General features: G+C 38.1%; 2 protein-coding genes and 1 pseudogene across 4 annotated transcripts in view; 2 read left to right on the top strand and 1 right to left on the bottom strand.

Moving 5' to 3' along the window:
* Nucleotides 1-3,764: 3,764 nt before the first annotated feature.
* Nucleotides 3,765-4,580, top strand: LOC136282425 (uncharacterized skeletal organic matrix protein 5-like; annotated as a pseudogene).
* Nucleotides 4,581-6,069: 1,489 nt separating this feature from the next.
* LOC131781952 (uncharacterized) lies at nt 6,070-7,191 on the top strand. Its single transcript, XM_059098657.2, has one exon. It carries the CDS (start codon nt 6,070-6,072, stop codon nt 7,189-7,191), a length of 1,122 nt encoding a protein of 373 aa, XP_058954640.2.
* Nucleotides 7,192-12,309: 5,118 nt separating this feature from the next.
* The window catches only part of LOC131781954 (MAM and LDL-receptor class A domain-containing protein 1), a 41,526-nt gene continuing 28,671 nt past the window's right edge, over nt 12,310-25,164 (bottom strand). For all 3 annotated transcript variants that reach the window (XM_059098661.2, XM_059098660.2, XM_059098659.2), the window contains exons 36-52: nt 24,715-25,008; nt 23,761-23,914; nt 22,889-23,082; nt 22,351-22,641; nt 21,365-21,560; nt 20,267-20,985; nt 19,570-19,805; nt 19,173-19,305; nt 18,609-18,749; nt 17,429-17,661; nt 16,887-17,085; nt 16,194-16,322; nt 15,595-15,720; nt 14,962-15,101; nt 14,681-14,769; nt 13,615-14,013; nt 12,310-13,254 (exon numbers count right to left, since the gene is read on the bottom strand). In XM_059098661.2, the coding sequence (XP_058954644.2) occupies nt 12,957-13,254; nt 13,615-14,013; nt 14,681-14,769; nt 14,962-15,101; nt 15,595-15,720; nt 16,194-16,322; nt 16,887-17,085; nt 17,429-17,661; nt 18,609-18,749; nt 19,173-19,305; nt 19,570-19,805; nt 20,267-20,985; nt 21,365-21,560; nt 22,351-22,641; nt 22,889-23,082; nt 23,761-23,914; nt 24,715-25,008 (3,971 nt within the window). In that variant the 3' untranslated portion in view covers nt 12,310-12,956. The remainder of the gene's footprint in view (nt 13,255-13,614; nt 14,014-14,680; nt 14,770-14,961; nt 15,102-15,594; nt 15,721-16,193; nt 16,323-16,886; nt 17,086-17,428; nt 17,662-18,608; nt 18,750-19,172; nt 19,306-19,569; nt 19,806-20,266; nt 20,986-21,364; nt 21,561-22,350; nt 22,642-22,888; nt 23,083-23,760; nt 23,915-24,714; nt 25,009-25,164) is intronic.

Here is a 25,164-nt window from a genome sequence, read left to right on the forward strand (position 1 = left end):
TTTGTCAGGAAAAATTTAGTCGGCCGCACGTTTAAAGATTTTACCACCTCGGACAAAATTTGTTTAGAAGCAACAAACCATCCGCACTTGTAAAATTTAATGATGTCAGAAAATTTGTCTCAGCTTTCCCAGAGTAGCCTGTAAATAGAATGAAAAAAAGTTCACATTTAGACAAATTGATTCATCTCACCTCTATCCATTCCGAATTACGGAGCGCCATTTTTTCCATGCGGCCAAAAAACAGCGGTCCGTACTTTACAGTGCGGACATCAAACTCGGTTAATAAGAAGTACTTAAACGACGAATGCGTTGCAAACTGCCAAGTTCATGAAAGTTGTTATTGTAAATTTCGCTGTGTGTTTTTAGATAGAGAAAGAGGCCGAGTTAAACAGTACCCGTTTATCCTTGGATTACCTTCAAGAAGAACACAACAACTTAAGTGAAAAGGTAGGGGAACTTATTCACACACAAAAAAGATGAAACGATTCAAATGCTTAGGCAACCATACGTTCCACTCGCAGGTGAGCTGCAAGATTACACTTACCTCAATTTGTCTTGAATTTACACAGCTTATCATTTTTTAACAGGAGTTTACATTATCTTGCATGCCATATGAACTTGTAAAATCTTTACAGAAATTTAAAGATTTGAAAGTCAACAGTTTTAGAAGTGCCAACAATTTTAAGATGTGAGATGATTTGAAACATACATGCAATGGTAAAAAATTACCATTTAATAATCATATATAATGATAAATGTAAGAAACATGATTATTTTATGGAAATGGCTTCTTCATCACTCATTAGAAATTTTTCTTGTAAAGAAGAGCATTTTGTTGTTTCCTTGACCACACTCACGGTAATTTGTTCAAAGTCTGAAACACTAGACCGAAAACCATGAAAAATGTTCTCAGTTGTAGAAAGATAGAATTTTCGTAAGGTCTAAAAGGAAAAGAACAGTATGAAAGAGAGGATGAATTGAATTTACTTTTTTCCAAATTAAGTCTACTGTTAATGAAATATTCACAAAAATGAAGAGCAATTTGAGTTGAATCGGAATTGGTGAATTTTGAGTTCTACTTTTGCATCTAACAGCGTAGTGAGCAATTATGATGAGACTTTTTAGTATTTTTGTAGCTCCGATATCTGAGTGAGATCTACTGCACCTACTCTTTTCATAATCGTGGGCAATATTGAGAATTTCTCGCCTATGATTAATGTTTCCGGATATTGCCGTATTATACCGTAACGAATTCAGAAGGCTTTTTTTTTTAATGTATTGAAACAATGAACAACGGAAAAGTAAAGTGTGATCAAAGTGATGCAATCTTTGTTTGAATGCGAGTTTTTTTTTAATATTGAATTTAATATTGAAGTTCTTTCCAATAACGGGGATAAGACTGTTCCATTTAACTTTTAAAGACTTTTCCTTTTACCAGCTAGACGATCAAAGATAAGTAAGTTGTAGGGCTAATTTTCTCGGCTTACGTTGATCGGATCATCATTCAATCAAGTACTCGATGAGATTGATCAAGTTCCAGACGAGTAAGTTTAACCTTCGAAATCTTTACTTACTAAATAAGTTTTGTATTTTCTCTGCATAGCTGATGCAGAACTTAGCTCTGTTCGAAACGATTTGGACAATTCAAAGAAATTACTCATGACGTCTGAAAAAGAAACAAGGAAAACATTAGCAGCCGTCAATTCATCCTTTGTTAATGAGGTTTGAAGTCATTACATTATATTAGTGATTGTAGAGATTTTAGAATTCGTCACGGAACAAGACTCTTGGAGGTGTTGACGCGGGATGCATTGGTCGTTATTTGCAGTGAATCTGGTTTTACGTGGAATATAACAAATCTAGTGGTGACTCTTCAAGATTCAGGAATAAAATCAAAAAATTAAGACAGGAAAAAAAGTAAACAACATGAGATATTATATGCGGCCATCCATCCGAGTCAGAGTAACTCCAAGTCGAAAGGGCTTAACTTAATTGACAAACACAAGCGCGTGGTTAATTTCCATTTCTGACTACACCGACACTCAACCAAATTTGTAACGCAGTCTACCACAGAAAGCCCACGTAATAATCAAAGCGACAAAGCAAGTAACACCCAATCAGCTAAATGAACGAACGAACGAACGAGATTTTCCTTACATTTCATCTTTCATCTTTTTCTTTCAGGTAGAAAAGCTCGATTCATATTTGAATCAGCTCAAGTCTGCACTGAATAGAACAAACACAAACGTCACAGAGATCAACGAAACTTTAAGAAAGGTTTGCCATATGATGTGAAAGTATAATAGCGTAAAAAACAAATGGAAAACGTCTAAATGCTATGAGGCTATTGTTAATGATAAATTTACTTTCCCCTTTTTCAAGTATCCCTGCTGTTCTAACCCGTGCAAAAACGGAGGGACCTGCTATCTAGCGAACGAGAGGTGCAAATTCATATGTGCTTGTGCTCCAGGTTTTGTTGGAGAAAAATGTGAAAAAGGTAATATCATTTCTACAGAAAACCGCATTATCATTTTTTTTCTCTATAGCTGTGGGTAGGGTAAGTTGCTAAGTTAATAATTAGCAGAAAATGGGGTAGAATATAATGGCAGCATTATTCTTATTTATTACCATAAAGCTACAATTTTTGTTGAACGATAAAATATTTATCGGGGATGACTGTTTTTACCTCTGTGACGCTATATCTTTTCCTTTTATAAGGTCAGTGCAAATATCACTTATTTCGTATTTAGTAAAAATTGAGTTTCGGGTGCACGTGAATTTTGAAAAAATTTCACGGTAATTTTGATCTGAGCTTTAGCTTCGCAGTTATCATGATTATAGTTTCGACACTTGCAAAATACATTGACGCGAATTAAATGAAAGAATTCGAGAATTAGCAGTATGTAGGCATCAATATACATACTTAGTTAAGCGTCTAATCAACTTTCTGATGTGTTCAATTTGTCCAAGCTGCTGAGAACTGTAAGGAGATTAACGACGACAACAAAGAAAAGGGCTTGTAAGTAGTGTTCGAAGCAATACGTAAAAGTGATAGCATTAATCTTTCCAGACTTTCACAACGCCATGGATGCATGATGGCAGTTAAGCATAGCGTTTTGACAGACATTATTCGCCTCTTCATCCTTGTCTGGTTACTGCTTCCTATTTCGGTGCTTTTCTACCTTAGAAAAATTAATATGTTGCATTCCTCAGATTCGCTGTAGTTTATAATAATTCTCTCAACGTCTTTCGAAATGTTTTGAAGAGTGCAACTTAAGTTGACAGCGATAGCATAGGTGGACGAGCAAGTTAATTTGCAATCTGAGGGCAAATCAATCTCCAGCGCCATGATCTCAATCTTTTAAGGGGACTTAAAACTCAGTAACAACTTGTGCTATCTCTAAATATGTTATCGAACTTATGGCAAGCCATTGCTCGTTAGACTCTCGAGGTGAACAAAACACAATAGTTAATGGAAACATTTGAGAAATCGACAAAATATTAAACATTGCACTTCGCAACGGTACTTTGGGTAAGTAAATGCTTATAGCACACTTCTTCATTGTCTCTGAAAAGTTATTGAAATCACCTTTGGATCCTATTTATCACACCAAAGATAGGGATTTCTATTAAAGGAAACGTTCTTATTTTTCAGTCCTGTCATTAACCAATCCTTCCCTCTGAAGTTTGGATCAACCAAAATTTTAGTTTACTGTCACACGACGAGTCTTGGTTTGTGTGGAGACGGTGGTTGGACACTGGTTATGAAGATAAATGGATCTAAGGTGAAATGATAATCGAAAGATGGAAACTCGTGTAATCTTCCATTACAAAACCTATTTTTTTTAACTTACAATATTACCAATATTTTGCAGAACACCTTCAATTATGATTCTGAGATCTGAAGCAATAAGACCGGATTGAACATTCAGGCGGGGATGACAGGGTTAGATGACCAAGAGACCAAGCTACCGACTTACTGGAAGACAAACTTTACTAAGATCTGCCTTGGTATGAAAACTGGCGGACAAGTAAACTTTATGTTGATGACGGCTGAATCTTTGCACTCATTGATTGCCGACGAGGAATATCGTAATACGTCACTTGGTCGTGATGCATGGAAGTCGCTTCTCGGTTCCGAGGGCTCCTTGCAACTTTATTGTAATAAAGAAGGGTTTAATACAATCAGCCCGCGAGCTAACCAACCCAAGGCAAGAATTGGCATCCTTGGTAACGACCAAAATAACTGCGAAAGCTGTGATTCTAGAATCGGTTTTGGTACAGCACCGGGTGCCAACACCTGTGGAAACGTGGCAGCACACAGAGCAGACAACGGAAACAGAAATGTCGCAGTCATGGGATATATATTTGTTCAGTAATTAGACATTACTAGCGTCCATTTTGGGACGTGTCATTCTTATTTATCGTTTTTGCCGATTCACAAACTTTCTTAAAGTGCCTTCGAGACGAATTTTTTTTACGCAAATATTTAGCTTATCACACGTAAAAAGCAATTCTGATAGAAGAAAAATTTCAAAGAATTCAAAAATCGGTTTTTCCGGGCCCTAAAGTGCTCCCATTTTGTCTGAAAGTGTCCCGTGGACTGGTAACGAATAAGCGAGTGATGAAGTAGAAAACTGTGAAAACCGTCTCTTGACACTTACGAATCTCTCACGTCTCTCGTAATTTTGTATCATTCGGCGTTGAAATACTCTTGAAATAAAAGCTATGTATACCTACCTTCAGCAAGCTCTACCGAAAAATGTGATTCATCTTACTCAAGTAAAGTAAAGAAGAGGTAAAGAAGAAATGGAAGTTGCGAGTACGATTCAGTCCTACGAAAGAGAACCACGTGCATCAAAAAACAAAAAACTCCCTTTGCTGAATGCTTAGTTTGTGTTTTGTTTTCTATGACGAAATCTTTCTTAAGAATAAATGCTGTGTTCGTTTCTGTGGCCAGAACATTTTATTTCTTTGCACTAAGTGCGGCGAAGGTTCCCCTCGGTTAGTTCCCTTGAGTTTCGTCCCTGTGGAGTAATCCCCTCAGCAAACAAAAAGCGAAATTTTCACGAAAGAATCAGCTGTATTGCGAGGCGCGATGATTTTTTGCTGAAAAGTCGTCGGGCAGGCAACTGCAAGTTGCTCCTTTCCTCAGAAATTGCAAAGACAGAGGCTTTCAGCTATCATAGGCTATAGGTGTGCATGTATATAAAATCATCAATCCCTTTTACTGTTCTGGAGGATCCCGAGGACGAAAAATGTTCTTTTGAGGTATTGTGGATTAAAATGCGCCCGACTCGTCTCCCAAGGGGCATCTCAAGTATTATTGCTGGTGTTGTTTATCATCCACCAAAAGCAACAAATTCTATGGTGTTGGACTATTTGACTAAGTGTTTAATGGACTTGGAGTCTAAATACTAAAATTGCGGTTTTCTAGTACTCGGTGACCTTAACCATCTGAACGATCCAAGGCTCAAATCAAACTTCAAACTGAAGCAGATTGCGCATTTTCCTACTCGTGGGCAAAACACTCTCGACAAGATTCTTACCAACCTCCAGGATTACTACGACACCCCGGTTGAACGTCCCGCTTTTGGTCTTTCAGATCATAGCTCAGTTGAAGTACAGCCAAAGCAAAGGGTTAAAACATCGCAAACAATACAAACTGTTATTTCAAGGGACTTACGACCAAGTAATCGTGTTGCAATGCAAACGTATTTATATGAAGTCGATGTTACTGCGGCGATGATCAGAGCTATGACCACTTGCGAAGGAAAGGTGTCGATGTTACAAACGATCATCAAAACTGGCCTTGATTCTGTCTTACCCGCTGATGAAGCCCAAAATTGTCGAACAGAACCACCATGGATAAATTCAACCGTTAAGACCTTGATTCGAAAGCGACAAGTGGCCTTAAACCGAGGAGACTGAGCGGAGTTTAACCATCTGAGAAATCTTGTTAACCAAGAACGTAAAAGATGTCGTGCGAAGTATTACGAGTGTAAAGTGCAACATCTAAAGGGTTGTTCCCCAGCTAAGTGGTGGGGCGAAATCAAGAAACTTAGTGGAATGGAGGGGTCACGTGATAATGTCCTAAAGTCCGTTCATCACTTAGAAGGTGCTCGTGGTCTATCAGCAGCTGACCTTGCAAGCCACATCAACACAGCTTTCTTGGCCCCAATGGAGGTTTTTGAACCGCTTACCCACAATCTATTTAGGGGAGACAATTTTGTGTCTTCGAGCAGAACTATGAATGATGATTTCTCACCAATATCAGCGTTTTCTATCTTTAGAAAGTTATGCTCTATTAATCCAGCTAAGGCACAAGGACCGGGCGGTATCCCCGGATGGCTCTTAAAGGAGAATGCGGATCTTTTGGCGCCATCCATCATGGATATCATGAATGCCTCCCTTCGTGAAGGCCGTTTGCCCTTATCTTGGAAAGAGGCAGATATCGTCCCTGTCCCCAAGCAAAGACCTATCCAAGACATCAATAAGCACCTTCGCCCTATCTCCCTTACGCCCATCCTTTCCAAGATTGCAGAAGATTACATTGTTCATGAATTTGTGATACCTGCCGTGTTAAAGAAAATCGACAAAAGACAATATGGGACAATACCTAAATCATGCACTACGCACGCACTTGTTAGCATGATCCATAACTGGCACGTCAGCTCCGATGGGAATTCGGCCGTGATTAGGGTGGTTCTATTTGATTTCCGTAAAGCGTTCGATCTTATTGATCTCAACATCTTAGTGCGTAAACTCTTAGATTACGATATTCCGAACCACATATTATGTTGGATTGTTGACTTTTTATCGGATAGAAGACAGAGAGTTAAACTGGCCGAGGATTTCTTCTCCGAATGGCGTTACATTCGTTACAAATATGTTGATGATACCACAATTTCAGAGGTTAAAGGCCAAGAGAACTGTATTCAGCAAATGGTAGACGATCTCGCAATACAAGCAAGGGAAGATGGTTTTCAAGTAAACGAAAGGAAATGTAAAGAGCTTAGGATTAGCTTCGCAAAAAACGAACCAGAATTTGATCCTATCTGGGTTAACCGTCAGACCCTTGAGACCGTGAAAAGTATAAAATTATTAGGACTCAATAAAAGTAGTGATTTAAAATGGAATGCCCATGTGTTAGAGCTAGTTAGGAAGGTTTCTACAAGGCTTTATTTCTAAGACAGTTGAAGAGATCGCATGTCGCCACAAAAGAGCTTCTTCTATTTTACATTACATGCATTCGGTCTACTCTGGAGTACGGCAGCCCAGTTTTCCATCGCGCTTTACCAAGTTATTTAAGCGAAGACCTAGAAAGACTTCAAAAACGTGCTATGAAGATTATTTATCCCGAGCTTTCGTATGCCAAGGCTCTGGAAATATCTGAACTTTTAACGCTGTATGATAGAAGAGAGGCAATCGCAGCAAAGTTGTTAAATGAAATATGTGCAAATCAATCTCAAAGTCTTCATAAACTACTTCCAAGCAAATACCAACCCGGCTACTATCTGAGAGAACAAAGAACATTTATTCGTCCGAGGTGTAAAACTGAAAGATGCAAGAATAGCTTTCTCTTAAGTTACGTTTATCATAGGTGATAATTAGATATTAACTTGTCCCTTATTTTACATAGGAATTCGACGCATGCTTGTAATTTTGTCATTCTGTAACAGTTTTTAATTAGGAAATTAATTAATTAGTTGTAATTTAGTAAGCTGGAAATTTCGCGTTTGTAAACCTTATCTATCTATCTATCGTCGTCGAGCCGATCAAACGAAAAATGTGTGAGTTTAAAGTTATCTGATCTCAAATTAGGACTTAAATGTCTGACCGCTTCAAGAGTTTTATTGATTTTGATTTGTTGATGCCAAGTGACCGTGTGGTCCTAGGTTGGGCTCAGTTTGCAAATGAGGCAGGGTTACCAGTCTGGATTCATTGGTCGTGTGTCGTGGTGAATGTGTACACGGTTCGCAAGAAACGTGAAAAATGGAAATTTTGGAAGCAAACTGCCGTTTTGCGTCGGTGTCACGGGAAGGATTGAGCTGGTAGGGAATTGAAATGAAACTATAGTATATGTACTTGGGTTCTGCGTTCAATTTGTGGCCGCTCGGACATTTTTCGCTTTTCGGATCGGGCGTTTGGAAATGGAGTGTGCAGCCTTGTTATCTTATCTTAGGAGTAGGAAACCAAGAAATGGTTAACTCGCTAAAATGGCCCCGTTTCAGCAAAGTAATCGGTCAGACAACAAGCAGTGCACTGCGGAAGTAAGGTGAAGTATTTTTATTGAGAATTTAACTGTATTTTTTTATTTCCAAGAGCGGGTGTATATATTTCCATACAAGCTCTTATAATTTCACCATGACGCATATTACGCAAGACGACCGTCTTTGACAAAGAATTTTAAATTGAAATTTGGAAGAACCTTTCTAAGGCCACTCTTCTGTGCCACTGAGCACAATGAGGTTGAGTGAAAAATGCTTCGTACGTAACAACGGATAATTTCTGTTATTAACAAGGCTTAGATGCCGATTGTGTTTCAGTTTCCGTTGTTTTTAGCACAGTAATGCAACGAAACGTTATTTTCTTCCGAAGTTAAAATGAAAATTAAACACAAGATTAGTTATAACACCAGTGATCCCTACCTATATTAAAAGTCGAGCCTGTTGTTGGTTTGAACTATACAACCGATAATGAACTTTCCTAAAAAGAATATACATATATATACATTGACAACAAATCCATGAGTAGAACCTTGTCGCTCTAACTCAACCCCTCAGTTACCCTTCCAGCTTTTAATTGGTATAATTTTTAATGGCCTATTTCAAGATTGGATTCGGTTCGATTATCTTTGAGAGAATCATTTACAGTAAGCTTGGAATAAGAATCGCAGAAAGAAAACTTGTCACCTCTCCGTATGCAAGATAAAGCACTTCCTCATTAGTGATGGTATCTTGGTTGGCGAATCTGTTCCCTTTTTAGACGCAAAAAACGTGAATATAGCAACACCTACATCTTGGAATGAATAAATTTGGGAGACGTTAGCAAACAGTGGTTGCAAAACAAAAAATCCCCCATCTGGGCCCAGTTGTAGAAAGGGCCGGGTGGATAACTCTATCCAACGGATAAATCGCTATCCAGCGGCTAAGTGATAGCAAAACGTACTGTGTTATCCACCGGATAGAGATTTATCCTGTGGATAGTGTTATTGGACCTTCGAAAAACCGGAGCCTGTTGTTTACGCTTTAACCATGAGAATTTTATTTAACCACGTGGCAAATCCAAACGCAATACAAAACTAACTAACTAAAATACTCGCTATAATATTAGCGGAACTCGCATTCTTATAAGTAACAGTAGTGACCCAGTAACCTATCAAGGCAGAAAACATTGGACTTACGATCGTACTACCGACCTCACAAGGTGCTACCTTTAGCATGCGCAGCCAACTGCATTGCGGGAATTAGTTAAGCCATTATGTAATCCGAGGAGTGAGGGAAAGGTAGGCGTCAGGAAACACCGGCAGATGATAATGAAGTGCGCATACTCGAATGCCGAACTTTAGTGTAGTGTACCGCGGGCACACGGTTAGGCATCACACGAGGGCCTTGACTAGAAGATGCGAGGCCGCGCAGGCCAAGGATTTGCAACCCGCGTTTTTAGCGGGAAGTCAAACTGGTGAGGTTGTAGTTGAACAGTAATTCTCATTAAATGACTGTGAATATATGAAAATCATATATGTGAACTCCGGATAAAGACGCGAATAAGAAAGCGATCTTCGCAGTAACGAACACTACTTGAGCAGTAGTGAAAATAAGGCCTGAAAAAAATTCAGGCCTGTAAGGGATTTGAACCCATGACCTCTGCGATACCGGTGCAGTCCTCTACCAACTGAGCTAACAAGCCAACTGGGAGCTGGTCAGTATGTTGGTTCCATATAAACCCGTGAAGTGATGAATAAATGACCGTGAATATATGAAAATCACACGTGTAAAGTGCGGATAAAGACGTGAATATGAAAGCGATCTTCGCAGTAATGAACACTACTTGAGCAGTAGTGAAAATAAGGCCTAAAAAGAAATTCTCTATTTTCACTACTTCTCAAGTAGTGTTCATTACTGCGAAGATCGCTTTCATATTCAAGTAATTCTCTTTATTTTGCAATTTCTAATCAACTTGCAAAGCAAAAATACAATAATACAATACCTTTTGGCTTTCAAACGTTCATCTTTGTATTAATTATAATTGTTTACGATATCTATTTCTCTGAAGGTCAAGCTGTCAAAAGTTGAAGCAGGCGAGTCTTAAGTAACTTGACCTCCTCGCTTTAGAACTGTATGATTATATAATTTTAACATGTGATATTATTCAAACTGCTTTAAAAACTATTTGCTTAAGCTTTCAACAGTGCACGATGTTATAACAAATGCTCATATCCAAACTAAAAATCGATGTAAGGAATTGGTCGCACGATTTGAGAGTTTTAAAGCGTGGGAATCTGGAAAAGCAAGGATCCTCCATTAATTAGGACTGGAATTAATTGGGATGCTTCTATTTAAATTCCTGGTTTTACTTTGACCTGCCTTCTCCCCTTTAGCGTTTAGAGTACGAAGATGAATAGAACATTCTTTTGTATTTTGACGCATAGAAGTAAAATTGATTGTAAGTACGTTAACTTTAGAGGTTAAAAATTAGATTAAGAGAGTCGCCTTGACCATATCCTACTTTTTATCGTCCTTTGGAAATTTGTTCAAATAACATGGCCACTGTCAGTCTCATCCACTCTCAATGTCCACTGAGCTCATGGAAAAATGATAACCTCTCTACATATTTAAATAAAGAAAGGAAAGCCTTCCCTCTTACCATGGATAGTTCTTTTGTGCATGAGCAAATTACTATTTTTAATTACTCTCTTACTGGCAGACCCAGGGCTGTGGTTTGCTACCAATTCTAGACCATTACTTTCTTTTAATAAGAAGGTTATTTTTCCCATTATCGGTACAAACCTGCTCTAATGTGAACATGAGGGTTATCATTCCAAGAAGGCTAACTTTGATAATTAGTTGTCAAAATATCTTGATCCTGTCATCACATGCAAAATTGACCCACTTTACCTGACTAACTAAACCAATTAAAGAGAACCTTGAAACATATATGTTCTCCTTTTGAGGTGTGCATCAAAGTTTTGAAGTTATGGCAGGCTTGAACTACAGGTTTATAGGTAATCTGCATGCGTGTGCATGTTATCAATATTAAAACCGGGATTGTGGCTACTTCGAATAACTTTACTACAAGCCGAACAGCTACAGGGAGGGGTTGTAAAGAATTTCTCTTCGTTTGTTCATTAGTAAACGTTTATTTTTCTAAGAATCTTGTTTATCCGGCCAACACCGAATTCAAATTCTTTCAACAAAATGTTATACTCTTTTGAAAATTCTTTGATCTCCTAGTATCTGTTACTATTAATGTTATTAAAATTACAGATTTAAAAAGGTGTCGAAAATGTGAAGATGACTTTTTCTTTCAATTTTCTACGCCTATCAGAGGACGCTGAAACATTATGGAAAAACGGTGGAGCAAGTCGTCATACCTGGCGACTTCAAGAGTAGCTCTGTAAAAAAAGCCCATACTATTCTGGCGTATTATTATTGACTCACTGTTCTTACGTGTATAATCTTCAATCGACCGTTGAATTCTTAACTCGAATTCGTTTGCCGTCGTTAATCTTTCCATTTTGGCTCATTTTCCCAAATCGAAATCATAAGTCACACTCAATAGAATACAATTCCAACTGATAGTGACATTATACACTACATCTGATGAAGAAAGCATTCCCTATCTTCGAAAAGTCGTTGAAAACACCAGGAACGCCATCGAAGGTCCTAAGCTACTTGATAATACCAGGGTAATTTAGTATTATCAACTGAGTTGATAATGTAAATTGGCCACCGTAAAGAGTTTTAAAGCTGACCTTTTGAGCTTTTGCCCTTCGTCTATGGCTCTGACGAAGAGTTAACGCTCGAAAAGTCAGCTTTTAAACTCTTTACGGTGTTCAATTTTCGTTATTAACTGAGTTGATAATACTCAATTACCTTGTTATACTCTCCCACCGACGCAGTACCACAGTTTTTTTTAGAAACGTATATCCCCTTATTTATTTATGCTTAAAAATACCGCTGGCTACCATGCGTGCTGATCGCTTTGCAAGTTGTGAGATCATCGTCCCCTGGTTACAGACCCCGTTGATTTTCCCCCTCATCCCCCGGACTTGTCCTTAAATCCCCTTGAATAAAATTTTCGACAGCCAGTGCCAAAGAGTTTTATTACGGATTTTATTATAATGAAGGGCTAGAAAATAAACTAACAAGATCTCCGCTTTTAGGGTTGGCTAAATCTATTTTATTCCTAATCAAAGTATTATTTTTTAAGGCCAACGAATTGGAGCTCTTATCTCGCTTATAAAATGATAATACCATGGCTTATCACAAAATTTGCAAAGCTGCAGATATAGATAACAAAGGGCGAAATAAGACAAATCATTTCCTATTGAATTAAGAACAATTTTCCGAAGAATGATCTTTTTTTTAAATGTTTGAGAAGCATCTACAAAAGTTTATTTAATGTCTCTCATTATGCTGGTTCCGTGAGCAGGAAAGATAAAGCGATTCCTACTTTCTCATTGGTTAGCCGAGCAGGCAAAGAAAGCCTTTCTTGTCCACTGCGATTGCACGCCTTCTTCCCCAGAATGGAAGAGCACAATGCTTTTGATTAAAAAATTAAACCAAGCCTTAAAAAAAGTAGCTTTTCCAATTCTTAGCCCCTGCTCATGAAAAAGAAGATGAGGAATTTCTCCACTACCATTCAGCGGCGCTTGGTCAACAAAGAAACTAACAAAATGGTAAAAAACAAAATTTTCCTAAAAGTAAGGGCCAGCCTACTTTTCATACGGTTCAGCAGTTCATTTTCTCGATAGGCGGCAGCGTCTCCTCTTGGTAGAGGTCAGATGACAAATGCACGCTCTTGCTTGCTGAGTGATTCTGTTGCCCGTATAATTTTTCGCTTACATTTTCGATAGGCATTACTCCACTTTGCTGCGCAGACACGTATGCACTATTGTCGTAAGCAATAACACTTGGTTTGTTTAAAGTCGCACCATGGATATCTGTATTCTCATACACAGCTTCTTGAGCCACATCACTTCCTTGATTGACTTTGTCGGTGGACAGCACGCGACATCTGGGGCCGAACCTAAGGTGGGAACCAAATAACACTCGTATTAAGGTAGTAAAGATCACATGACACCTATTTGAAATGTACGTGAAATTGAAAGCATTTCAAGAGAATCGAATGCCCACCCAGCCCAGCTAAACTGCTATTTCAACTTCTGATTTAATTTTTTTTTTAATCTTCATAATTCTATTCAGATAAAAATTAATGGCCTGCTTCCTTCTTCTGATCTTTCCTTTTCCCGCGACCTCTTTCTTAGCCCGTTGAGGGGCCTAAAGTCGATTTCGGATTGGGACGGCATCACTATTTGAGAAACCCCTATGACATAGCGATATAGTTATTCATCTGATCCTCTTTGGACTTCAAAAGAGACTCTTCTACCTGGTAGATTTGATAATCAGGGTGACAGCAATGATAAACCCCAGCAAGAACAGGAATCCAAGGGCAACACCCACTATAACCGAGGTTGAGACTGATCTTTTGTCATCTATCTCATCTTCGTCATCTTCTTCATCTTCTTTATTCTGAGGTAGAGGCATTGACTCGACATTTTTTATGCTAACACCCATCGACCCTTCAATAGATTTCATATCGCTTTTCACGATGTTTTTCAGGACATCTTCGCTGACCAAGCTATCTCTGACACCCCCAGGAAGCTGTAGGTAGAACGCCAACAACGTTATGCTAGGATCAACCGGTGACGGCATTGGGTAACCAGGCACAATCTGAACCATATCGGCTGAAAATTTCATGCTATCAGATGATCGTCTCCGACGAAGACTGAAATAGATCAAACAGTATATGTGACCTTCCACAAGTATGTAGTCATTATTACTATTATTATTGTCACTGTCGTCATCATTTTTATTTCAGTATGGCGGTATTACAACGTGACAAGAAAAATTTCGTTCAATTCTCAAGAATCAAGGTTGCGAAAAAATGAAGATTAGGAACTGTTAAGTCCAAAAATTCTACCTCCTTATGTATCCGGAGGTTAAATTTCTTTGAGATGTTATTGTGTCCCCTTTTACAAACTGTTACTTCTCTTCCCTCTTGAATATATATTCTAGGTTGTTGGCTAAGTTTTTTTCCCGTCACTTGGTAGTTTTATTTAACATTATATTTTTTCTGCTCTCTATCCTCTGGGTGTTATCCACCTTCATCGTTTCCATCCCTGTAGATTACCTGGAGATAAAAAGCGGTCCTTAGAACTCCTATCTCGTACTCCCCAACACGTGTAGTTCATAGTGGACCTGTGGGTGCTATCAGGGCTTAATGCCGTATTCACTCCACTGATAGTCAATCAGAGCGCTTTATAGCAGCAATTAGCTTACCTCATCTGATGAATATAGTTATCACTGATGTCACAATTCGCCCCTTTGTATGGAATTTGCTTTCTTCTTCATTAAGTTTGCTAATTGCTTTTTATGATTGATGATTGGTTTACCTTGTTTGACAAGATGCTCCACCATCTGCACAATATTTATTAGCTGCACTTGCAACTTCTCGTTTAAAATCCGCTTCCATCTCCTTCCACTATGATGGAAAGATAAAAAACAGAAAAGGGAATAATTCCATGAATACTGCGACAAAAGGGAGTAGCATCGGTTGATTCAGTTCAAGCTACAGTGAAAATTGTTTCTGTGTCTAGCAATATATCGTGTGATAAATGTGTAGGACATTTTTCATCGTCTTCCTTTAATAAAATACATAATAATCAAAGATCACCTTCTTCATATCAAAATCTGTCATTTTTAACATTACTGCTTCCTGCATTTCCTTTGCTGATGGAGTGCGAGGAATATCTGTCGGATTGAAAGTCAGCACGTGGGTCGACGTAAAAATCCCCTCGGTTGTTGGAGAATCAACTATAATCGTGAAAAGATAAGACAAAACATTGTGCTGAAAATTAAATATACGTTGTGAATTTGTAGAATAGCATGCTCTACCTCTTACTTAGGTTCAAGATTAGATTTCTTAGCGGATTTGATATTTGTATGTTCTATCGTTAAGTAATGTGTAAAATGCGTTTTGTTTAATAAAAAAACAATCCTTATGATAAAAGCACAATAATAGACCCCATAAATGTGTCAAAACTTGAATTTTTAACAGAAAGACACAGGGACATATCTGACATATTAAAAAGAACGCAGTTGACACATAGACTCTTCACACAAAAAGTAATGAACTTAAGTCTCCAAGACCGTGAACTAAGACCAATACGTATCAGATAATTACATTGCGCAAATGCATTAAAAATACGTTTATCTCTACTTGTGTTTCAATAAGTTTTTACAATGTTTTGTGAAGCCTAATGATTACACAGTCAAACATTATCAAAGTCAGCCTTTGCTTGCCTACCTGAGCAATAGTCACATGTCTTTCGACAATGCTTCATCGTCCAATTTTGGTTATTTTGACAAAAGCCATTATAATTGGAGCCAGCTGAACAGAAGCTGGCATAGGCTGGGTCATCAGAACAGTTATCTGTAGTCATTGAACAGAAAAATAGGAGTTACCGTGAATTCCAATTAGTACTTGCTAACAATTTAAAAATGATCGTTCCTTAAAGTTAAAATTACAGTAATCCAATAGTCCAAATCTAATTATATCAGAGCAAGAGATTATAAACTAACTAGTTTATAATCCCTTGATGAGAGGTAGTTCTTGAGCATATTTTTGAGTCATTTATATCGAACGGAAAAACTAATAGTGCTTTTCACTTGTTTAAAAAACGTGTCCCTAGTGACACGTTTCAAGATATCCCGGTGATGAGCACAGTAACATTTTAAAAATAAGATTTAATGCATTTTTTGTTTTTTGAAAAGGTATGCGTTGGTGACATTGATCCATCGATGCATACAGAAAATAATCTAAAACAAAAATAACAATAATAATAATAATAATAATAATAATAATAATAATAAACTCCGGAAAAGGAAGCGTCTCCACAACCCTACCTCCACAAAATCCGCATGATTTAGGGCAGTACTTGACAGTCCAGTTGAAATATTCTGTACAAAAATTTCCATAGGTAGGAAGTTGGGAACAAATGGGGAGCCCAGGGTCGTCAGAACATACTGTGTGGACTGCGTAGAAAGGAGAGAGAGAAGAAAGGAATCGCGTTCCCGAAAAAAATTACATGTTGATAACTATTTGACATCATTGCACGTTAGATTGAGATAATGCGTTAATGCATTAGATATGATTTATTGTAAGATATTTTAATGATGATTTTTTGGACATATGAAGTAATTATAATTACTCAAAGAGTATCAGTCATTGTTGTAGTGCACGGTTCCGTGGAAGAGCACTTCTCAGTTATGATGGATATCGTGGATGAATGAAGTTTCCATTCCTTCATTCAGATCAAGAACAAAGCTTAGTACGTATTGTCCCAGGGAGAATCAGTCACGCCAATGTGGCAGCAATAGCAACAACTGGTATGGCAGTATATACTGAGCTGTTTAATTGAGAAGTTGTGAACGGAATAAAAAGTAAAAAAGAAAAATATGTTTTGAAACATTAGAAGAAAAGGCAAAAACACAACTATATTTAGAAAACAGGCAAAAGGACGACATTACCGTTGCAAAATATCAAGAGCCTTATTGAAGAGGTACGAGTTATGTTTTCTATCTCTGCAGTGTAAGTACCTGGTATGGACGGTTTGTGGGTGTACGTAGTGGTCACATTGCTGGAACTGATAGGTTTCGAAGAAGGCTTAAGGGTTGTCGGTAACGGATACCATGTTGGAGATGGATTTTGTCCTGAGCAGCTTCCTCTGGATACGGTGACGTCATCAATGGCTATGTCACCAGTGAAGGAATATCCTACTATTCCTTCAAATGTCAACTGCAAAAGCAAAGATGGATTTTCTTGATAAATTTATTTAGATGTAGAGGGTAGAGGGAAAGATGAAACCTCACCAGCTGCCAAATGTTTAGTGGAGATGAATTTAAAGATTGATTGAACATAATTAATATTGTCAGAAAAAAAGGAAAGTTTTCTCGACAAACGTGGTTGCTGAATTTTGGTGAGTGTGTGTTTTCTGTTAATTTGATTTTTTTCGATGAAAATCATACTTGGCCATAACTATTATGGTCAATATTATGATAATTTTCACTTTACTACTCGCGATCTTATTAAAAAAAATATGTTTCCGTTTTCCGAGATAATTTCTTCCAACAAGACTTACTGTTATATCTGAATGAAATGTCCTTTCTGCCTTTATCCAACGGTTTCCATGATTTCCAGTAGAGTTAAATATTAAATGATTTTCACTGTAGACATTAAGTGCCCCAATAGTATCTCCATACATGTGATAATAGAACCTAAGGCAAGAGACTTCTCCGTTTCCGTTTAAATAGAGCATCAACTTGGCATTGTCACCATCAGTTTGATAAGTCGCTTCGATGTACATATAGTAGCCTGAGAAAATGAAAATTGTCAAAAAATATAATAAAGTGATAGGTATATAAGTTATGACAAGCCATTTTACCATTCAAGGGCAACGGAATGCGTAAAATATTTTATAGTGTTGGATGTAGAGTTGGGCAAAAATACGGAAAGAGAGTGAAGTAACAAAATTCCCGTAATAAACGATTTAAACTTTGATTTGCCGAACTTTTCTAAAGTAAGAACTTTTTAGTGGAAAAGATCATCTGGTTGTCATCAAAGATATCAAAATGACCTTGTTTGTATTGTTTTCTTCATTCGCACTCTTTAAGAGATCAGTAAGAATCTATGATGATGCCGTAAGGTTTATATAAAAAAAAAGACGCTATTGTAGAAAATAATGAAATCCTAAAGGAATTATAAATCACCTTTTCGATGGTAGTATATGTAGTACAGGTGGATAATTTGTTCGTCGCGAAAAAAGAAAAAGACGTTGTCCTTTTAATAATGTTTTAATAATTTTGTTTTAGTTGATAGTTTTCAAATATCAACGCTTGGATTTCTGGGCAAGTCGCTGGTGTTTGTCATAATGACAGGAACTATCAACCAAGCGAGCGCACTGAATGAAAAAAGTAGTAGTGTTCTTGCAGGCCCTCATTTTCAGTGTCAGATCTCTTAAAGACCTCTCGATGGTTCACGTTGTTGGAGGCTTTAAACTTACTCGCGGGCGATAAAACACCCTCGTCATTTTTCTTCGAATGGCCTTATGTTGAGTAGACCGCATTCCGTCACACGCGTATTTTGTAATTTCTTTGAAAGTGACAGAATGACAGCCAATAAAAAGAGGACTCACTTACTTTAAATTCCACGCGATTCTTAGAAGAGAAAGAAAAGTGCTTGATTTAACTGTCTCTATGGCATTTTAAGATATCGCTAACCAAAGAAATTGAAATGTAATCGTTAGTTTTAAGGAGTCTTACCAAAGCCTGTGGTGTGATCGTAGTCTGGGCCAGTGTTAGAAGATGACGTCGATCCACTATTTCGTGTCCAGTCAAAGACATCTGAGGAAGACTGCCACCAATCAGAGCACAGTCCACTGTCAAAATTACACGAGGTGGTTGCTGAAATATTCAATAAGATAAGATAAGACTAATCTTGATTTTCTTGCATATAATTATTCAACAAGGTTGATCACTGGGCTCCTTACAAGGTAAGAACTGTCTCCTATATTCTCGTGGGTGGTTTCTCCGAGCTCGGAAGCGAACCTTTTAATTTAAACTGAGATAAATTAAGTCTCATTTTTTGAGTGTGGTATTAATATTAATAAGGAAATTTGGAAAGTGAAGTGTGTAAAAAGGGTGGAAAAGAGTTTTAGCCGGAGATGCTATTGAGAGTGAGCTCGTTATGAAAACTTTGTGGGTGTTTGTTGACATGTATAACCCGTGAAAATTGATTTTGAGTGACTTAGCCCTGCAGTTTTCAAGATTGTGAGAGTAAAAGAGAGAAACACGCGTAGCGTCTATCAAAATGTTCATGCTATGCACCTGGTGATGTAACAACTGTTGGAAGTAATGTTGGATACGCTGTCTGCCCAAGACAGCGTCCTCTCTTAATCGAAACGTCATCAATGGCAATGTCTCCCTCATAAGATGATCCTACTATCCCCTCAAACGTGACCTAGGATAAAATTTGAGTAAAGGACGTTTTATAAATGACCGACTGTAGAGCTGTGTAACTGGACAATAAACTTTTACCCCACTTTGTCAACGATCCTTTACCTTATGGAATTATTCATGCTGTAATCAAAGATCTTATATTTTCGCACAAACCACCCTGCTTAGATTGCGTTGTGATAAGCAATCACTTCAGATAAGAGTTATTTACATCTGGGATTATGAGGGTGTTTAAAAAAAAAAAAATGATATTGCATTTGTGACTTACAACTTTGTCCAAATAAATAGTTCTTTCGGCCTTCTGCCAGTAGTTGCCTTTGTTTCCTGAGGCACTGAATACAACCTTTTTTCCACTGAAGACATTCAGGGTCCCCATGGTGTATCCGTACATGTGATAGTAGAATGTAAGACAAGCCTCATCTCCATTTCCGCATAAGGAGAGCTCAAGCTTTGCTTTATCACCATTAACTCGAGGGGACGATGCCTCGATGTACATGTAATATCCTGAATAGTAACGAAATGTATGCGTATATATATAAAACAGAACCGAATGAAAAAATTACAATGATGTCTCTATCTAAGGTACTGCAAAATTCATTGGTAACATTAACGCACGAGTTTGTTTATATCGAATGGCCAATGTGACGGAAAGATGGCATAGTGTAAGTGAGTGAGTATGTAAGTAGGTAAGGAAGTAGAGCTGACCAATGACTAACGCTTCAAACGTCAACTATGTTGGTCAACTTGCGTTATCATCTCAGTCGATTAAACAAATTCATCTTTAAAGGTTAACATATATTTCAAAATAGTTTATCTACATAGCAATGGTAGACGGTTGGATAATCTTGACCAATATCTTTTGAATGTGAATTACGTAAATGAATAGTCTCTTAACGCTTAAGTTTCTGGGTCAGGATAAGCTTGGACAGTGCAGCCCATTGACTCGTATGATAGCAAGTACACACCTGATCCACTAGTGTGGTCGTAGGATGGTCCTGTGGACGAAGATGGAGTTGAACCCCAACGTCGCGTCCAGTCGAAATCATCTGAGTAAGACTGCTCCCAGCCCGAACACAGACTATTGTCAAAATTGCATGATAGGTTGGACGCCGTTAAACCAGGAACAGGGAAAGAGGACATCTTGCTTGTTATCCACGACTTTAAATGGCGAATGTTGGCATATACAGTGTATTTCAATGGGTCTGCGCAGGGCAATCCTCCCCAACTAGTAGCTCCCTCCAGATACCATTTTCCACTGAACTCACATACAAGTGGTCCACCGCTGTCGCCATGACAACCTCCTATTCCACCTTGATCTTGGCCAACGCATATCATGGAGTCATCGATTTTACCTGGGTATGACGCAAGACAGCGCTGTTTTGATACCAGAGGTATATCAACTTGCATCAACTCGTTGGGAGAGATTCCATAGTACGAAAGTGTACCCCAGCCAGTTATCCAGCACTTTTTGTTAGGATTATCGAAAGGAAGCTGAAAACTTGTATCCGGAAGGCAAACAAGCCCAACTCCTTTTCCAAGCTTAGCCGGTTTTGATAACTGTAGTAGAGCTATGTCGTTGCTCCAGCTATTTGGACTATTGTATCTTTCATGTTCAATTATTTTTATAACATCAAAACTTTGCTCTGTGCTGACATTACCATAAGTTTTGTAATGTGCCCCCAATCTGAAATCAATCAAAGCACAATGTATCTTATCAATTGTACAATAAGAAAAGACTGCAGAGTTAAGTATGCGATAGAAATCTTTGAAAAACATTTTGAGTGTCAGTTAACCGTTTACGGGAGACGGTTTAAGTCACCTTGCTGCACATCAAGGTTTGATTGCACTGTTGAAAAGTAAATCCTGTCTGAAAAATTGACGGTGGTTCCCTTTATGAGTCTCTGTTTTTCAAGGGTGAAATTTCCAGCTTTTCAATTAATTTCCAGCGTGCAGGATTGTGTGCATTTTCAAAACTTCCCTTTTTGCTAAACTATTAGGACTATCGATTGCCAATTGCTTCATGTTTAAAAGACGGGTAAGCGTGGAGCAAATTTTCTCCTTACACAACTTTCACCGACGACGCGGATTTTCCTTCTACGCAGTGAGTAGCTGTGACAACCCATAACGGATGTATCAAACTACCACCGCAAAACTGCGAACCATAACTGTCCCGCAGCATCGCCTGCCAGGGCCAGCTATTGATTGGGGCGACTGACCCACCAACAATACGCATGCCACTTGGTCGATATCCGCATGATACTGAAAAAGAACCAAGCAACAATTCAGCAAAAAGTCTCAGAATGAACCTGTTTGAATATTTTTATCATTTCCCGGCTCTATATATTACTAATTATTATATTACAAGTTAGATTAATCCTTCTATGGCCTTCTCTGTCACTCATTTGATAGAGTATCTGACCACGCGATCGCTTCTGGCTTGAGTCCTTGTGGCGTGGACCGAGATTTCTTCGCCATCCTGATAAATTTATAAGCATCTGTACTTCGCATTAAAGTCTAAAATTACTATTTTGATTTTGATTAATTTTTCGAATAGAGCAAAATTATCTCTTACTGCCCCATCTTATCGCCGAATCTTTAAGCGATGTTTATCCATAGCTCTCGGCGTAGCGTGACACAGAGTAGGTCTCGATAAGGAAATCACCATCAGGGCCCAGTTATTCAAAGGACGGATAACGCTATCCAAAGGATAAATCACCATCCAGCGGATTAATGTTACAAAACATTCTTTGCTGTCCACCGAAAGGCGATTTATCCAGTGCGTAGCGTCATCCCATCTTCGTATAACCTGAGCTAGGGAATTAAATTCACACAAATTAATAAGATAGTTGCTGCTATCCAAGGGCAGTTTGTGAGTAGATTTCCGATAGAGTGTCAACAAGTCAATTCGTGCACAGCTAAAAGTCTCTTCCCGCAAGCTCTACGGACAATTTTAGTTTACATCTTATTGGCACACTTGGCCGCACAACTTCCTATGGCCACCCATACGCGTAACGTAGAAAAAACCTGAGCTCGTACGGTATTGCCCTACCATTTTTCGTAGTAGCATTCACTTCCAGAGTCTTGTAACAATAGCCAAGTGCGTCCACTCCAAACACTTCCATTTGATAGCTTTGTGAATGGTCCAGTCCGTTAATTTCTATATCAAGTCTACTTCCATCTACAATAGCATGGTGTGGTGCGCTTTTATCGGAGGATGAGAGAAGGACGATGTAGTGAAGTATCCCTCGATTTATAAAGCTGGTTAGGTTACTCCACTGAATTAAAAGACTTGAGCTTGTGATATTGTCTACTGACGCTAGCCAGCCAGGAGTATAAGTAGCTAAAAATTACAGAGGTGAGTAAAAAGAGGTGAGTAAAAATTAAAGAGGTGGTTACTCCTTCTCAGGCATAACTGAAGAATTTCGTACATAAAATGTAACACCAAGCGATGAAATGGACACCAGAGGCAGAAAAACAAACCTTTAGAGCCAGCAATCGAATCAAATAACGGGATGTTAATAAAGGATTTAAAAAGTAAGGAGACTGTGCAAATTCAAAGCACAATGACAAGTAACATTTTTTCGTACCTGAATGTAGGCCATGTTTTAGTATCACAAAGTGAGATGTTATCCGACTTTGTAGTCGAGTCAATAAAATATTGACTGCAATGTTATTGGATCGCATAAAAGGAATTTCAACATAGGATCCTGGATTGTTAGGACAGCAACCCTGTTTGTGATATTCGAGGGTTCCATTGCCGCTGAAAATCTTCACATGCTCGCTGAAATAAATGGCAAAAAACACAAAAGTTAAAATGCCCTTCCTGTACTATAGCGGAAAAAGAAAGAGCACGATGCTCGTTTCTCTCTGAAAAGTAACAAGTTTCTATTGTGACAGCAGTAGTTATCAGATATATCGAACAATAGATATACCTATAGCTCAAGAATACGTTTCGAAAAAAACTTCCGTTGGTATATGAATGATGGATATCTCTCTATGTTTTTACTCTAGATATCTCATGATCCTGTGAAAACCGAGAAAGACTCCGTCCACCTCATGTTGTTGTTGTTTTTTTTCCGGAGATCTATGTTAAGATACTTGGCTCACATGATGAGAACAAACAAATTACGAGGCATCAATCTTCGATCCTTTCCAGCATGCTGTAAATAGCTTCGTTATTAATACAATGGTGGTAACTGTACAACGGTGCTATATCTGAAACTGGCACACAACAGGAACGCTATACTACACCTATAAATGCCCTTCGTAATTTCCTAATTAAGAGGCTTCTGTTTATAAGCTATAAGAACTTAAAAAAAACTCTTAGCAGCTTTCAAAAGTGCATTTACAACTGTTTTCACTTTTTTATAGGATGATACTTGTCTTACGAGTACACGTTCTTATTTGTAAAAAGGTTCGCCATAAAGTGATGATATTATTGAAAACTTATATTAATTACCTGCAAGAAACAAAGGCAAGTTGGTCGAATAGAAAAAGGGCAGCCGCGTTCGTTATTCCAAAATTGCCGATTGTCCAGTTGCAGTATAGATTCTTATAATCTGTATGTATCACATCTATCAGTCCAGCGGATTGGTTTAAAGTGATCTCGCAAGCTAAGAAAAAAAATGAAACATTATTTTTGATAGACTATCATTTATCGCTTCTGTGACTTTTAGAAACGAGTCTTACTTAATAAATTGCTTTATAACATAGCTAGCAAATTTGTCTAATCAAATTTTAATTGCGCGAGCGTGCTTCATATTCCTATTGTGCACGGACATGACGTCAGCAAACAAATCCCTTGAGAAAAAAAATTCCCATCGGGTTGAAAGTGTTATAAAACAATTGGTTCATCGAGATATAGAGCACGCGGGAAGTTTGGAGAGCACGAAAGATACGTAAGAGTTGCTCGAGGCGTAGCACGCTGACGTATGAACCAATTGCTAATAAATGTTCAGATTATCACAGCAACTGGCGCGCTTTGATTTTCCTAGGGCTACGTCCTAAGCATTGATACAACGACTACCGGAGTGAATTGTTGATTTCATCTAAATCACGAAGTTGTAGGGATCGGAAAATGGCGAAAGCACTAGTCCAGTTTTGATAAATATTTCTTAGAATATAGCTCTAATATATACAACAAAATTGATGGTTTAAGATATGATATGAGCAATGGGCAAGATCATATTTTTTGCCTTGTTGTAACTGAATCATAATTTTTTAAATTCTATATTTCAAAAAGCATTCTTAGATATCATTTGCGAATAATATCAATCGCATAAGGCGGGAACTGAACCACAATGAAACCACTTCAGAGCCTTTTAAGATAAACTAAAAGATTGTTCCCCATTTACTCTAGAACAATTCTGTTATTGATACATGTTCGCAAAGTGATATTCGTTTATGGACCTACCTGTCGTGACGTAGTGGCGGTAGGAAATTGGTCCTTCACCTTTGGAAGTGAAGGCGGCCACAGAAACATCATACCGTTGGCCTGGATTTAATCCTGTCAAAGTTATTTTAGTAGCGTTGACGGTTACGCTGTTATTCTTGAGCGGAGAATAATAATAAGTGAACACCTGGAAGTAAACTCTGTACCCTAGCAATCTTCCATTGACATATTGCTGTGAAAGAGGGTCCCAGTGGACAGTTAGCTTAGTAGACTCAACATTTGTGAAGGTGATGTTTAGTGGTGCTCTGCTGGGAACTGAAAAAACAAAGGGGATAAAAAGGGTTATTTATTTATTATTTATTTATTTATTTAGCCAATTTTTGCTCCTAGAACTATCAGACGGAGAAACTGGCATCCGAAGCGTCAGGAAACATGCACAGGAGAGGGATGAAGTAGTGCAGGGAACCCTTT

The sequence above is a fragment of the Pocillopora verrucosa genome, chromosome 7 (genome assembly GCF_036669915.1).
Source record: "Pocillopora verrucosa isolate sample1 chromosome 7, ASM3666991v2, whole genome shotgun sequence".
In the NCBI taxonomy this organism is placed as follows: Eukaryota; Metazoa; Cnidaria; class Anthozoa; order Scleractinia; family Pocilloporidae; genus Pocillopora; species Pocillopora verrucosa.